Source organism: Hemitrygon akajei, chromosome 3 (genome assembly GCF_048418815.1).
Source record: "Hemitrygon akajei chromosome 3, sHemAka1.3, whole genome shotgun sequence".
Lineage (NCBI taxonomy): Eukaryota > Metazoa > Chordata > Chondrichthyes > Myliobatiformes > Dasyatidae > Hemitrygon > Hemitrygon akajei.
In genome coordinates this window covers 129969879-129983344 of record NC_133126.1, presented here as the reverse complement: position 1 = coordinate 129983344, position 13466 = coordinate 129969879, and the positions used below count along the sequence as shown (strand labels likewise).

At 39.8% G+C, this 13466-nt stretch overlaps 1 protein-coding gene across 2 annotated transcripts in view; it reads left to right on the top strand.

Moving 5' to 3' along the window:
* Positions 1 to 13466, top strand: part of epha4b (eph receptor A4b) — a 361017-nt gene that overhangs the window by 304162 nt on the left and 43389 nt on the right. For both annotated transcript variants that reach the window (XM_073040810.1, XM_073040809.1), the window contains 3 exons: positions 5585 to 5652; positions 7564 to 7689; positions 9048 to 9233. In XM_073040810.1, the coding sequence (XP_072896911.1) occupies positions 5585 to 5652; positions 7564 to 7689; positions 9048 to 9233 (380 nt within the window). The remainder of the gene's footprint in view (positions 1 to 5584; positions 5653 to 7563; positions 7690 to 9047; positions 9234 to 13466) is intronic.

The following is a 13466-nucleotide window of genomic DNA, read 5'->3' as shown; positions in this document are numbered from 1 at the left end:
ACCACGATCGATAATGTTCCTGGGAAGGGGAAGAATAAAATTAAGTAAAACAGCAAGAACAGATAGGCAGATTTTTGGATGAAGTCTGATAGGATTTTCCTGTTATTTTATCTCCTCTTGCTGTGGTGCATCATGTTCTGGTTGGCAACATAGAAGATTGGTTTGCACAAGAGTACCGGTAGGTGAAAGTTTTGCCAACGTTGCAAAGGCAGAATTTCAATAATGACACAACACAGTTTAATCTCCTCTGCTAGCATGTTGGCTAAAGTATTATGTGTGCACTGTTCTAAAAGGTGAAATCAACATTTACCTTCAATAGAAACAAAGGAATTGAATAAAGGGTGCATTCTCAAAAGAAGTCCTCTGACACTATTATTCCTTGGGAACTGGAATGCTTTAACTTGAGGTACAATCTTCCTAGAAATTTACTGTAACAGCAGATCATGACTTGGTAGCCATGTTGTGGACAATACAAAGAAACGTGGAGGGTCAGGTAGTATTGAGGAAGCAGTGAGTCTGCAGAATGACTTAGACAGATTAAGATAATGGGCAAAGAAGTGGCAGATGGAGTACAGTGTAAGGAAGAGCATGGTAGAAATACTGAAGGCATAAATTATTTTCTAAACAGGGAGTGCATTCAGAGATCAGAGGGGCAAAGGGACTTGAGATTTGGAAGGTTAATTCAGTAGTAAGAAAGGCAATGATAGCATTCACTTGGAGAGGATGAGAATATAAAAGCAAGGATGTGATGCTTTATATCACATTTGGAGTATTGTGAGCAGCTTTGGGTTTCCTATCTAAGAAAGGACATGCTGGTGTTAGCGAGGGTCCAGAGGTTTACTAGAATTATCCCAGAAATAATGTATGAGGAGTCTTTGATGGTCTATGCCTGTACTCACTGGAGTTTAGAAGAATGATGGAAGATGTCATTGAAGCCCACTGATTATTCAAAGGCCTAGATAGAGTGGAAATGGAGATGTTTCCAATAGTGGGAATGATGATGATCCTCTGATTAAAGTCACTGAGTACGACATATGAGTAGCCTTCAGGAGGCTGAACCCATAACAAACATCCGGCCCAAACAGGGTACCTGGCCATGTACTAAAAACCTGTGCTGATCAACTGGCTGGTGTGTTTACCGAGATTTTTATCCTCTGGCTTCAGAAGTATGAGGTACCTACTTGCTTTTAACAGGCTTCAGTTATACCATGCCTAAGAAGAACATGGTAATCTGCTTCAATGATTATCATCCAGTAGCACTTACATCCAATAGTGATGAAGTGTTTTGAGGGGATGGTGGTGAAACATATGAAGTCCTGCCTGAGAAGCAGCTTGAATCCACTCCAATTTGCCTACTGGAGCAATAGGTCCACAGCAGATGCCATATCATTGGCTCCTTACTCAACCTTGGAACATCTTTTCAGCAAAGGTGCATACATCTTTATCGACTGCAGCATTCAATACCATCATCCTCTCAAAACTAATCAATAAGTTTCAAGACCTTGGCCTTGATAACTCCTTGTACAAATTGATCCTGGATTTCCTCATTGCAGACCACAGTCAGTTCGGATTGGCAACAACATCTCTTCCACAATCTCCATCAGCACAGGTACACTACAAAGCTATGTACTTAGTCCCCTGCTCTATTCACTTTACCATTATGACTGTGTGGCTAAATACACCCCCAATGCCATATTCAAATTTGCTGATGACACCACTGTATTAGGCCAAATCAAAGGTGGTGATGATACAAGAGGGAGATTGAAAATCTGGCTGAGTGGTACCATAACATAAACCTCTTAGTCAATATCAGCAAGACCAAGGAGCTGATTATTGACTTAAGGAAGAGGAAACAGAGGTCCATGAGCCAGTTCTCATCAGAGGTGGAGAGAGTCAGCAGCCTTAAATTCCTCAGTGTTACTATTTTAGAGGACCTGTCTTGGTGGGCCCAGCACATAAATGAAATTATGCAGTCCAAACACAGCAGTGCTTCTACTTCCTTAGGAACTTGTGAAGATTTTGCATGACATCAAAAACATTAACTAACTTTTATAGATGGGTAGTGGAGAGTATATTGACTGGCTGCATCAGAGCCTGCTATGAAAAAAAAACAATGCTCTTGAATGGAAAATCCTACAAGAAGTAGTGGATATAGGCCAATCCATCACAAGCAAAGTCCTCTTCACCACTGAGCATATCTACACAAAGCATTGTTGGAGGAAAACAGCATCCATCATCAGAGACCCCATCACCCAGGACATGCTGCCTTCAGGAAGAAGGTACAGGAGCCTCAGAACTCACACCAGCAGGTTCAGGAGCAATTATTACCCCCCAACCATCAGGAAGAAGGTACAGGAGCCTCGGGACTCACACCAGCAGGTTCAGGAGCAATTATTACCCCCCAACCATCAGGAAGAAGGTACAGGAGCCTCAGAACTCACACCAGCAGGTTCAGGAGCAATTATTACCCCCCAACCATCAGGAAGAAGGTACAGGAGCCTCGGGACTCACACCAGCAGGTTCAGGAGCAATTATTACCCCCCAACCATCAGGAAGAAGGTACAGGAGCCTCAGAACTCACACCAGCAGGTTCAGGAGCAATTATTACCCCCCAACCATCAGGAAGAAGGTACAGGAGCCTCGGGACTCACACCAGCAGGTTCAGGAACGGTTATTACGCCCCAACCATCAGGAAGAAGGTACAGGAGCCTCGAGACTCACACCAGCAGGTTCAGGAACAGTTATTACCCCTCACCCATCAGGCCTTTGAACCAAATGGGATAACTTGACTTGACCCATCACCGAGCTGTTCCCACAGCCTATGAATTCACTTTCAAGGACTCTTCATATCATGTTATCAATATTTTTTGCTTATTTATTTATTATTATATTTTTATTTTGTTTTTGTACAGTTTGTTATCTTACACACACTGGTTGAACACCCAAGTTGGTGCCGTCTTTCAGTGATTACATTATGGTTGTTATTCTGGTATGGATTTCTTGAGTATGCTCACAAAAAATTAATTTCAGAATTGTATATGGTGATGTATATATACTTGGATAATAAATTTACTTTAAACTTTAAAAGTCTAGGACCAGAAAGCACAGCCTCAGAACAGAAGGATGTCCCTTTAGAACATAGGGAAGGAGGAATTTACCAGAAGGTGGTAATCGTGTGGAATTCATTGCCACAGACAGCTGTGGAGGCCAAGTCTTTGCATATACACTTTGTAGCCACTTTATTAGGAACCTCTTGTACCTAATAAATTGGCCTCTGAGTGTATGTTTTTGGTCTTATCATTGTTTATCTAAAAGCAGATACTGAAAACAATTGGGTTCTGAATGATTTGATTCAGGCTCCTTTTTAAAATAGAAGTTTATCCTCCCACGCATACTCATCTGTCCACCTAGATTTCTTCACCATTGCTTCCCTTTCACAACCTCTCCTTACATCTGTTAATCATTTCACACTCCCCCTCATCTGATTCCACCTATCATCTACTTGCCTCTCTCGCATTCTATATAAAGCATATCATTCTTTTTCCCTCTTAGTCCTGGTGTAAAGCCTTGACCTAAAAGACTGACATGCACTTTTTCTTCCAACATTCTGTTTCTTTGTTCAAAGGTTCATTTACTATCAAAATGTACAACTCTTCAATTCTTCATTTCTCCAGGTAGCCTTGAAACCAGAAAGAAAAGAAAAGCAGCAAGATCATCAGCCCCCAAATCCCACCTCCCCGTAAAAAAATGGACAAAAACGGAACAAGAACGTGAACCCCCATATCTCTTCTCCCAAGCAAAACTGATCAGGAACACCAACCTCCAAATTCCTCCTCCTGCACAAAAAAACAGGCAAAACAGATCAATCATATCAACCCTTAAATCTCTCTTCCCGCACAAAAGTCAAGCAAAATGGATCAGGCACATTGATTCCCTAATCCCTCCTCCCACATAAAAAAAACAAGCTAAACAGATTAGGCACATTAACCCCCAAATCCCTCTTCCCGCACAAAAAAAAAGTGAGAAGATCAGGCGAAAAAACACAAAATATAAAAACAATAAGGCTGAAAAAAAGGTTTTATAGTCCAAGTCTACATCCAAAACAAATTCCAGATTCCAGTATCTGTACTCCCTTGTGTCTTCTTTATGTGAATTGTGATGCCTTGGTTATGGGCAGTGATCCATAATGGCATTCAACGCCTCTTTGGGTGTCTATTACTGTATATAGGCCACTTCTGTGGGAGACATGGTACCAAAAACCCATCACTTTCAAAACAAATGGAGTCCGGTCCCCCTCCACACTCACCTTACCCATCAGCACCTCTCTATCATGAAATAAGCCATCTCTATGTTCCTTCACTTATTCCACCTAACCAGATTCACGCTGTTAAACTGAATTCAACTTTTTTTTTGCAAACAAAAAAAATCAGGAAAATATATTTAATGTTCTGTCATGATCCAAAGCCACACCTCAAGCCATAAAACATTGAAAGACTTGGCTGGTAGCTTTGACATTAAAGTTTTTTTAATATTCTAAATCAATTTTTTCATTTTCTACCTCTATTCATCAGTTTGTGCTCCAAACATAATCCAATCAAACAGGGGAATGGTTATTGTTACTAGATTTCCAGGAAAGAGCAAACTCAGTGATTCAGGAACAGCTTCTTCCCCTCTGCCATCTGATTCTTAAATGGACATTGAAACATTGGACACTACCTCACTTTTTTTAATATACCGTATTTCTGTTTTGCACATTTTTTAATAATCTATTCAATATACGTAATGGATTTACTTGTTTATTTATTATTATGGTTTATTTTATTTATTATTTTTTCTCTCTCTCTGCTAGATTATGTATTGCATTGAACTGCTGCTGCTAAGTTAACAAATTTCATGTCACATGCCAGTGATAATAAACCTGATTCTGATTCTGATTCTGACTCTGACCTCTCAGGAAATTCTGATAGTGTCTCTGCAGTTAATATCTAAAATAATATTAGCAAAAATAGGAAAAATTGTGTTCCAACTCATTGTTAACTAATCACAACTTTATATTTTTTACATTCTTTCACTGGGAGGCAGTTAAGAAGTGATTCATAACTTCTTAAAGATGTTCAGACACTCTAGGGACAGCAGGAAATATTAAATTTGTACTCACTGCATCAATGCAGATGACCAGCTAAAGAAGTCACTATCCCGGTCCTTATCATTCTCGTATCTCATGTTTGCAAAGTGCACGTTATCAAGTCCACTTAAACTCGAGCTTGAGCCTGATTCTGATGCCATGGTATGCTCTGGCTTTCTCCAACTGTCACTCAAAGAAAGATCCTTTGAATCATTTGAGAGCTGATAACAGCTGTGCCTCAGTCAGTACCATAAGGAGAGAGGAACAAGAGGAGAAAATTGGACATGTTTCTTTTCATAATTTCCCTTTTGTGCTCATTTCATAAATTACAAAGGTTTAGCATTGTCAATGAGGAGTATGTATGCTGAATCAATTCTACTGATGAAATCTCTGCAGGAGCAGAGGATTATTCTGGGTTTTTTTTTGGTAAAATTGCATTTCTCTTTTTGTATTGCAAAGGCATTGTGGCTACATCAAAGCAAAGCAAGACCCAGACGAGGAAAAAATGCAGTTCCATCATGGTCAAGGTAAGATTAAAGTCAAAAGTTTAAATAAAATCACATTTTATCATATTTCTCTTTAAAAATAAATGACTTCATTAAAATCATGAACTAACATTGACCAGAATGTAAATGGAATGTCACATAATGTGGTCAGCTTCTTAACAATCAGTTGGATAAGATGGCTTTTACTGAGTGTCTACGGTAGGGAAGCAAAGACAAGTATAATTAAGAAATAACTGCTGTTGCATATGATGGATTTCCACCACACAGCATGATTAATTTGTGGAAGATGCCATTTGGCTTAATTCTAGATATATATCAAATTGATGGAAACAATTTTGTTTTTCTGCTCCAGATTGATGGCAATGAACCAAAATCAATATTGTTTTTAAAAGAGGATCAGGGCATCTAATCCACTAGTTGTTATTTGAACTAAATGTTCTGTATTTCCAAAATTCCCTAGATACAGGGAGGATTCCATTAGATTGCAAAATAGTGAATATAACTTATTTATTTGAGAAAGGAGAGGGATAGAAATCAGGGAACTACCAGCCCATTAAAGATGTGTCGCATGGAAAATGTTGGAAAACATTATTGAAAGCTTTGCTCCTCCAACCTGAGTGTGGCGTCATTGTGGTAGTAGAGGAAGCCATGTTGTCTAGGGATGGGAATGGGAAGTAGAATTGAAATGAGTGGTCATCGGAAAATCCCATCTTTTGTAGTAGACGGAACGAAGGTGTTCGACAAAGTGTTCCCCTAATCTACATTGTGTCTCACTGATCTAGAGGAGGCCACACTCAGGTTGGAGAAACAACACCTTATATACCAGCTGGGTAGCCTCCAACCTGATGGCATGAACATTGACTTCTCTAACTTCCGTTAATGCCCCTCCTCCCTTTCTTACCCCATCTGTGATGTATTTAGTTTTTCTCCCCCTCCTCTTTTTCTCTCTTTCCGCCCATCGCTCTGCCTGTTCTCCATCTCCCTCTGGTGCTCCCCTCCCCCTTTCTTTCTCCCTCGGCCTCCTGTCCCATGATCCTTTCCCTTCTCCAGCTCTGTATCCCTTTTGCCAATCACTTTTCCAGCTGTCAGCTTCACCCCACCCCCTCTGGTCTTCTCCTATCATTTCGCATTTTCCTCTCACCCTCCTACTTTCAAATCTCTTACTATCTTTCCTTTCAGTTAGTCCTGACGAAGGGCCTTAGCCCAAAACGTCGACAGTGCTTCTCCTTATAGATGTTGCCTGGCCTGCTGTGTTCCACCAGCATTTTGTGGGTGTTGCTTGAATTTCCAGCATCTGCAGATTTCCTCGTGTTTGATCTTGTATTTTGTTTGGGTAGCCTCTAACCTTTGGTATGAACATCAATTTCTCTTAACTTCTGGTAATTTCTTCCCCTCATCTTCTCTCTTTTCCCATTCCCCATTCTGGTTCCACACTCACTCCTTCTCTTCACCTTCCTTCTCAGTCAGTCCTTTACCTCTTTCACCTATCACCTCCCAGCTTTGTACATCGCCATCCCTCCCTCACCCACCCACTTTCACCCTTACCTGGTTTCACCTATCACTTGCTAGCTTGTACTCCTTCCACGCCCCCCCACCTTCTTATTCTGGCTTCTTCCTCTTCCTTTCTAGTCTTGATGAACCGTCTGAGCTGGAAATGTTGACTGTTTATTCCCCAATCTGCTGTTCGTCCAGCATTTTGTGTGCGTTGCTGAAGATTCCCAGCATTTGCCAAATCTCTTGTGTTCATTAATTTCACTTTTTTAACTTTAGGATGGGCATTTATTACTTTAGGATTCAGATAAAATAACTACATTGGGCTGGGCATCACATTTGGGGTCGGCAGAATTTGCTTTTGCTTGGACATATTTTATTTGTTGGCAAACGTGAACAGAAGGAGGTGTCATTTAGTTGAAGTAAATTGTGCTTTCATAGTCAGGTTGCCTGGGAATAGAACCTACATTCACCCACACACCTACGAGGACCCCAATCAAGCCGTCCGAGACTTTGCAAAGGAAATAGATGCATCCTGCATTAGGATTGAAAGAGTTATAGGAGGTGGTAAGTAATTCGATATTGAATGGATGGGAGATCTTCACTAGGAAATTTTGGCCATTCTCTTTATTGGTTGTTTTGTTCAGTGTATATGATCTCAACATTCAACTTTTTAACCTAACCTGCACCACTCTAGTCTTGTTGGATGCCAAGCCTGGACCACCCAGCTGCCTTGTTCTATAGCAAGGCTCGACCAGTGCTAAGCCTGGACCACCCTAGTTCCGAGCATGACCCCCACCCCTTCAAATCTTGTTTAGTCAGTTATTTACCTAACTTATATTCCAGTGATTCCTCTTCACTCCAGGAGGGAGAGCAACTCCACGAAGGCTACTTGAGGAACCAGGACATCTTCGCAGTAATCCTGCCTTCACCTGGCACTCACTGACATACAAAGCAGGCATGACTGGATAGAATCAGGGACAGGAGCCTTGGCTGATCTCCTCATCCCTGCTCCCCAGAACTGCAGGAACCAATTTAAATAGACCAGCTGCTGCCCTGGCTTATTTCAGCTGCATTCAACAGAGGAAATTAATTTCTAAGTGTGGCTTGGTCTCCGTGGATCTGAACGATTCAGTGTGGTGGAGCTTGTATTTCCACAGCTGTGCTACAATCTCTTCTGCTTGGTAAAGGCTCAGGATTCTGCACCAGTGTTATCAGAGAGACTGAGAGGGGCATAGTCAAGTAAAATTTACTCCAGAGACCTACTTTTAAATGTCTTCCACGACATAAACATTAACTAAATCTGACCTCAGAATAAATTCGCTGATTGACTGTGTGTCCAATTATGTCCTATTGCTGCAAGTAAAATTGAATAACTGATGTATAATAAAATAGACTATTATGATCTTTTTCCCCCAAATACTCTGATCTCGCTGGTTGATGGTGGATTACCTGAGTAAGAACTCCCTCTCTCCAAGGATCAGAGCACTACAAGAAGAAACATAATAGGCTGTCCCCCCCCCCCCCCCCCCCCGGAGTGTAACAGGCTGAGGGGTGACCGTATAGAGGTATAAAAATAACGAAGAGCAATCATAAAGCAAATGGATACTCTTTCTCCAAGAATATTGAGTCTAAAACTAAGAGGCGCTGGTTTAAGGTGAGGCAGGAAAGATTTAAAGTGTACCTGAAGGGTAAGGTTCCCTCATAGAGGATGATGCATTGAACGAGCTGCCAGAGGAAACTTTAGAGCTGGGTACAATTACAATGCTTAAAAGATAGAACAGGTTTAGAAGGGTCTGGGCCAAACGCAGGCCAATGGGACTAGCTCTGATGGACATCTGGGCCAGCATGGAAAGTTAGGCCAAAGGCCATACTGTTTAACTCTGTCGCTCTGTAACTCTATGACTGTTTCTCTGCCTCACCAGGGGAGTTTGGGGAGGTTTGTAGTGGACGCCTAAAGTTACCGGGGAAGAGAGAAATCTACGTCGCCATCAAAAGCCTGAAAGCTGGCTACTCGGAGAAACAGCGCAGAGACTTCCTGAGTGAAGCGAGCATCATGGGACAGTTTGACAACCCCAACATAATCCGCCTTGAAGGTGTGGTTACAAAATGTAGGTATATCTAACACAATCAGTTTTCATAGAATATTGCCTCCCCTGATTGGGGAGTCTGCTTTTTGACATAGTGCCCGAGATTTATGGCAGGGGATTCAGATTCTAAACAGGAAATTGAACTTAAATGAGACCTAACTGGAGGTGTTGCCTGGTTATACTGTGTGGAACAAGCTTCTTCCAATTGAGACAAGTCAGCAATATAATTACTTAAGTGCGACCTCTGACTTCAAGTAATTTACTTGGATTTGGACATCCTGTACTACATAGCATTCACTTAAAGAAGGATTATGATGCCCTTTGGGATTATGTAAAACAGTCAGGAACCACCTGCTTAATAAACTCTTGCACAACCCCATGGAAGCAGCAGTATTGAGAGCGCTCCATCTGGTGTGCATCAACTTGGCTTTGTTCTCTAGCATTTTCCTGCTGATTTGTTTCCCTCCAGTGCTAATAGAGCTGCCAACCTGCCAGGATTATCCTGGAGTCTCTGGCAATAGACATGACTTTACTAGCAACACAGGAGGAAAAAAAACAGAGGCATTCGAGAATTTGTAACTTGTGTTGAATACAGAATGCTTCTTGACTATTAAATCCTCCAGCCTCTTCCAACTTTCAGTAAGATTGTGCCTGATGATACCCAATACCACTTGCACAAAATCCCTTAAAACCAAGTGACTGCTCTTTGCATGAAGTTAACTGGTGAGAAGTAGCAGGTCTTATTCAGAGGGAAAAGCTATGTCCAATTGTATTTTCACCTGATATCCACACATGCATGCTTGCAGTTGAAGGCTATGAATAGTAGTTAGAAATTATTGTCAGCTCAACTTAACACTAAGGTCAGTGGTGATAACCCTGTAGTTTTCTAATATGCAGATAATTCATGGTTGCATGTGTGCTAAGCCTTTACTTTTGTGCAATTAGAACCAAGACTAGGAAACAAGATGGAAACCCTGGTTATGTTCAAAGTTGCCACTCTGCAGTAAATTCATGAGGATCAGATTGATCACCACATTGGTCTGTTAGCAGCTTATGGTGTATACTAGATACTGGCTGTAGAAATTAAAATGGAGTCTTCTTCAACGTTCAAAATTTCAAAATAATTTTATTATCAAAATACGTTTATTTTACTGTATACTACCTTGAGATTAATTTCTTTTGGGCATTCACAGTAGAACAAAGAAATACAGTAGAATCAATAAAAAACTGCACACAAAATCTGACAAACATGCAAAATACATGTGCAAATCTTTGACATTAGTTTTAACGCTAATAGCTGTTAGATTTGCATTTTGTACAGTAGGAATACTATATATTACAAACCGTTGTTGAAACGAGTCATAAAATTATCACATTGAATAGATCTGGATGTTGGATAGCAAAGATAACTGAATCATACAAAATTAGTCACCAATGGTTTGAGACAACCAACATCACAAATGAAAGATATGCAAATATATTGCACTTTCTATGCCCCTCAGGGTGAGAGGGAAAATAGATCAGACTTGATGAAATGGTGGTGCAGACCCGATAAGCCAAAAAGCCTAAGTCTGATCCTATATCTTATGATCTTATGGTCTCTCTAAAGCTTCCACATCCTTTCCTATAATGAAGTGACCAGACCTGAACGCAGTACTTCATATCTTGTGGGAAATGTGCACACCAAATTTTCACACCTGACAATGTGATAATAAGGTGAAGTTCTGTTTAGAGGTGTTAGCTGAAGGATCAATTATGCTTAGGACTGCATGGTCATCTGAGAAAGAGACAATGACATCTTTTACATTGACCTGAAAATGCAGACCTCTGGAGTAGAACTTACGCTACAAATTTGTGTCAGACGAGAACGCTACTCTGCAATATGTACCCAGTAGATCGCCACAGGCAGTTTTGTACTAATTTCCTCCTCCTTAAGTGCATTACCAGGCCAAGTGAAGTTTTAAATTATACCAGCAAAGATCAGCAAGAATAGACCTCCATCACAAACCTGCTTGCTGAGACTTGTTCCAATCAATACAGATTGAAATATTCATCAGATTTCAGCAGTTGTGTCTGTTTATGGTGGCCAAGTTCTACAATTCAGAAGTAATACAGTCAACTAAAACTGAAAGCAGCCATCACAACAATAGTAGAGCCAGGCAAACATTAAGTTGTACAAGATGACTGCAGATTTGTTGCATGGATTCTGATTCTGAGTGTCAGTCTTGAATAGCTGAGAATTTCAGCTTTTTCAGAACATATTTGAAACCGATTTATTACACATCTGCCCACTAAAAGGCAAAGTTCCAATGTTACAAATAACAGTTGTTAATAAAATATGCTCCACTGCTAATTAATAATGCACTTCAATAACGTTTTTTAGTATTGGTTGGTTTGGGCAATACTGAATATTTATTTTCCATGTGCTGATTAATGAACTAAATAGGTTACAGGGGCCTGTCTCTGAAGCCTTTGGCACATGGATCAAAATAATCATCAGCCTCAACTTCTGAATATATAATTCTGATTAGTATTAACAATTCAGACAAACATGGCTAATTAAATGGATTAAACTTTGTCACATTATCATGAATATTCAATTGAAGAACTAGATTAAGAAACACATGTAAGAAGATACAAAGGAGGCATACATCTTACAAAGAGATTTTTAAATATATCACCAAGAGGTTTTAATGTGGATATAAAATTGGATTGTATTTTTATTAATTAACAGTTTTGAATCTTCCACTGTGACAAAGCTAAATTAGCCTACATTGACATTTTTGAGATTTCTTTTATTCATACCCTAGTCCTATTTTATACGCAAATTTTAAAATGGAAATGTCATCAAGTTCATTTTTGGAAAAATAATGCACCGAAAGGTGTATGATTAATTTGGAGGATGTCACCACTCATTAAAGTAAATGAACAAGGAAAACAGAGAGAAATAGAGGATTAACTCATTGGTTCATCATCCCTCATTTTGTGTCTGCAAAATATTTCCCCAACATCTCAAAACAACCAAAGCTTCCCAACACCATTTCTTTCTCACAAGACCTCATTGAAACACAGCGGTTTTGAAACTAGAGAGCACCTGTATTTGACATAAGAAGATTAATGTTTGTAACCAATTACAAACTGTTACATATGAAATACAAATCCTTACCTTCTTTGTTTGGATATTATTTCATTTTAAACAATTCCAATGTTTTCTTTTATTTCCAATATTTCTTAATGTTATCTCTGCTGTTTAACAAACGATGGTCAATTTCTACTTATGTCTTGGACTAGATGTTCCAGATGTAGGGTGTATTAATGGTCGGGAGTATTATGGCAGTCAAAGCCAAGATTACGGTGATCTTAGCATAGTTCAGTAATACCATCAAGCTCAAAATAGCAATTTGAAAGACAATCAAATAAATTATCTGTAGTTAATTTTGTTCGCTCTTGGAGGAGAAATAGCTAATTTCAAACTGATTGTGGCAAGGAGTAGTGAGAGGCAGGGGAGGTCGTGGATGGACACAGCCTCTTTGACTTGTCTCCACCACCAATGAGTTGCACTTAAAACTCCAACACATTTTCTTCAGAACCAAACGGAGATGTAATGACATCATTTCAGCAATTATCTTCAAGTCAAAATTGTTCAGCCTCCTACTTAATCTCAGGATATTCAAACTGCACCACAGTGACTCATCGAACATTGCACATTCTGCTCACCGCCTCAAAAGACAGAATTGGCTTTTCAAGACAAAGATAAAAAAATCTTTACATAAGGTAAATTTCTTTACCACAGAATTGTGAATCTTGGCTTTCTGTACCCAAGAGGGCTGTGGATGTTCGGTCTCTGCGTATAGTCAAGGCAGTGATTGACAAATTTTTAGCTATTCAAGGAATCAAGAAATTAACATGGGAAGGTCAGGCTAAAATAGGGGCCTGTGGTCTACTACACAGGAAGCTCCTCTAGCAAGGAGCCCATCGGCAGACAAGTTTACTCCCAGACAAAAACAATAAAAATCTAACCTTCACCCTAACTAAGCACACACTTGTAAAGAATGTAAATCTATATATGAGGATGTTCAATTAAATAGTTACTCCTGAGAAGCTGATGGTCTCAAAAGCTGGAATAGAGATTGGTACACATCCTTACTTTTAATATCATTCCCTACATTGAAAGATACCAAAAATGGGATGGAACCAAAAATATGCACTTATGATTATTTGTCCTTAAGGAATGGGCTACTGTTTTATATCAGC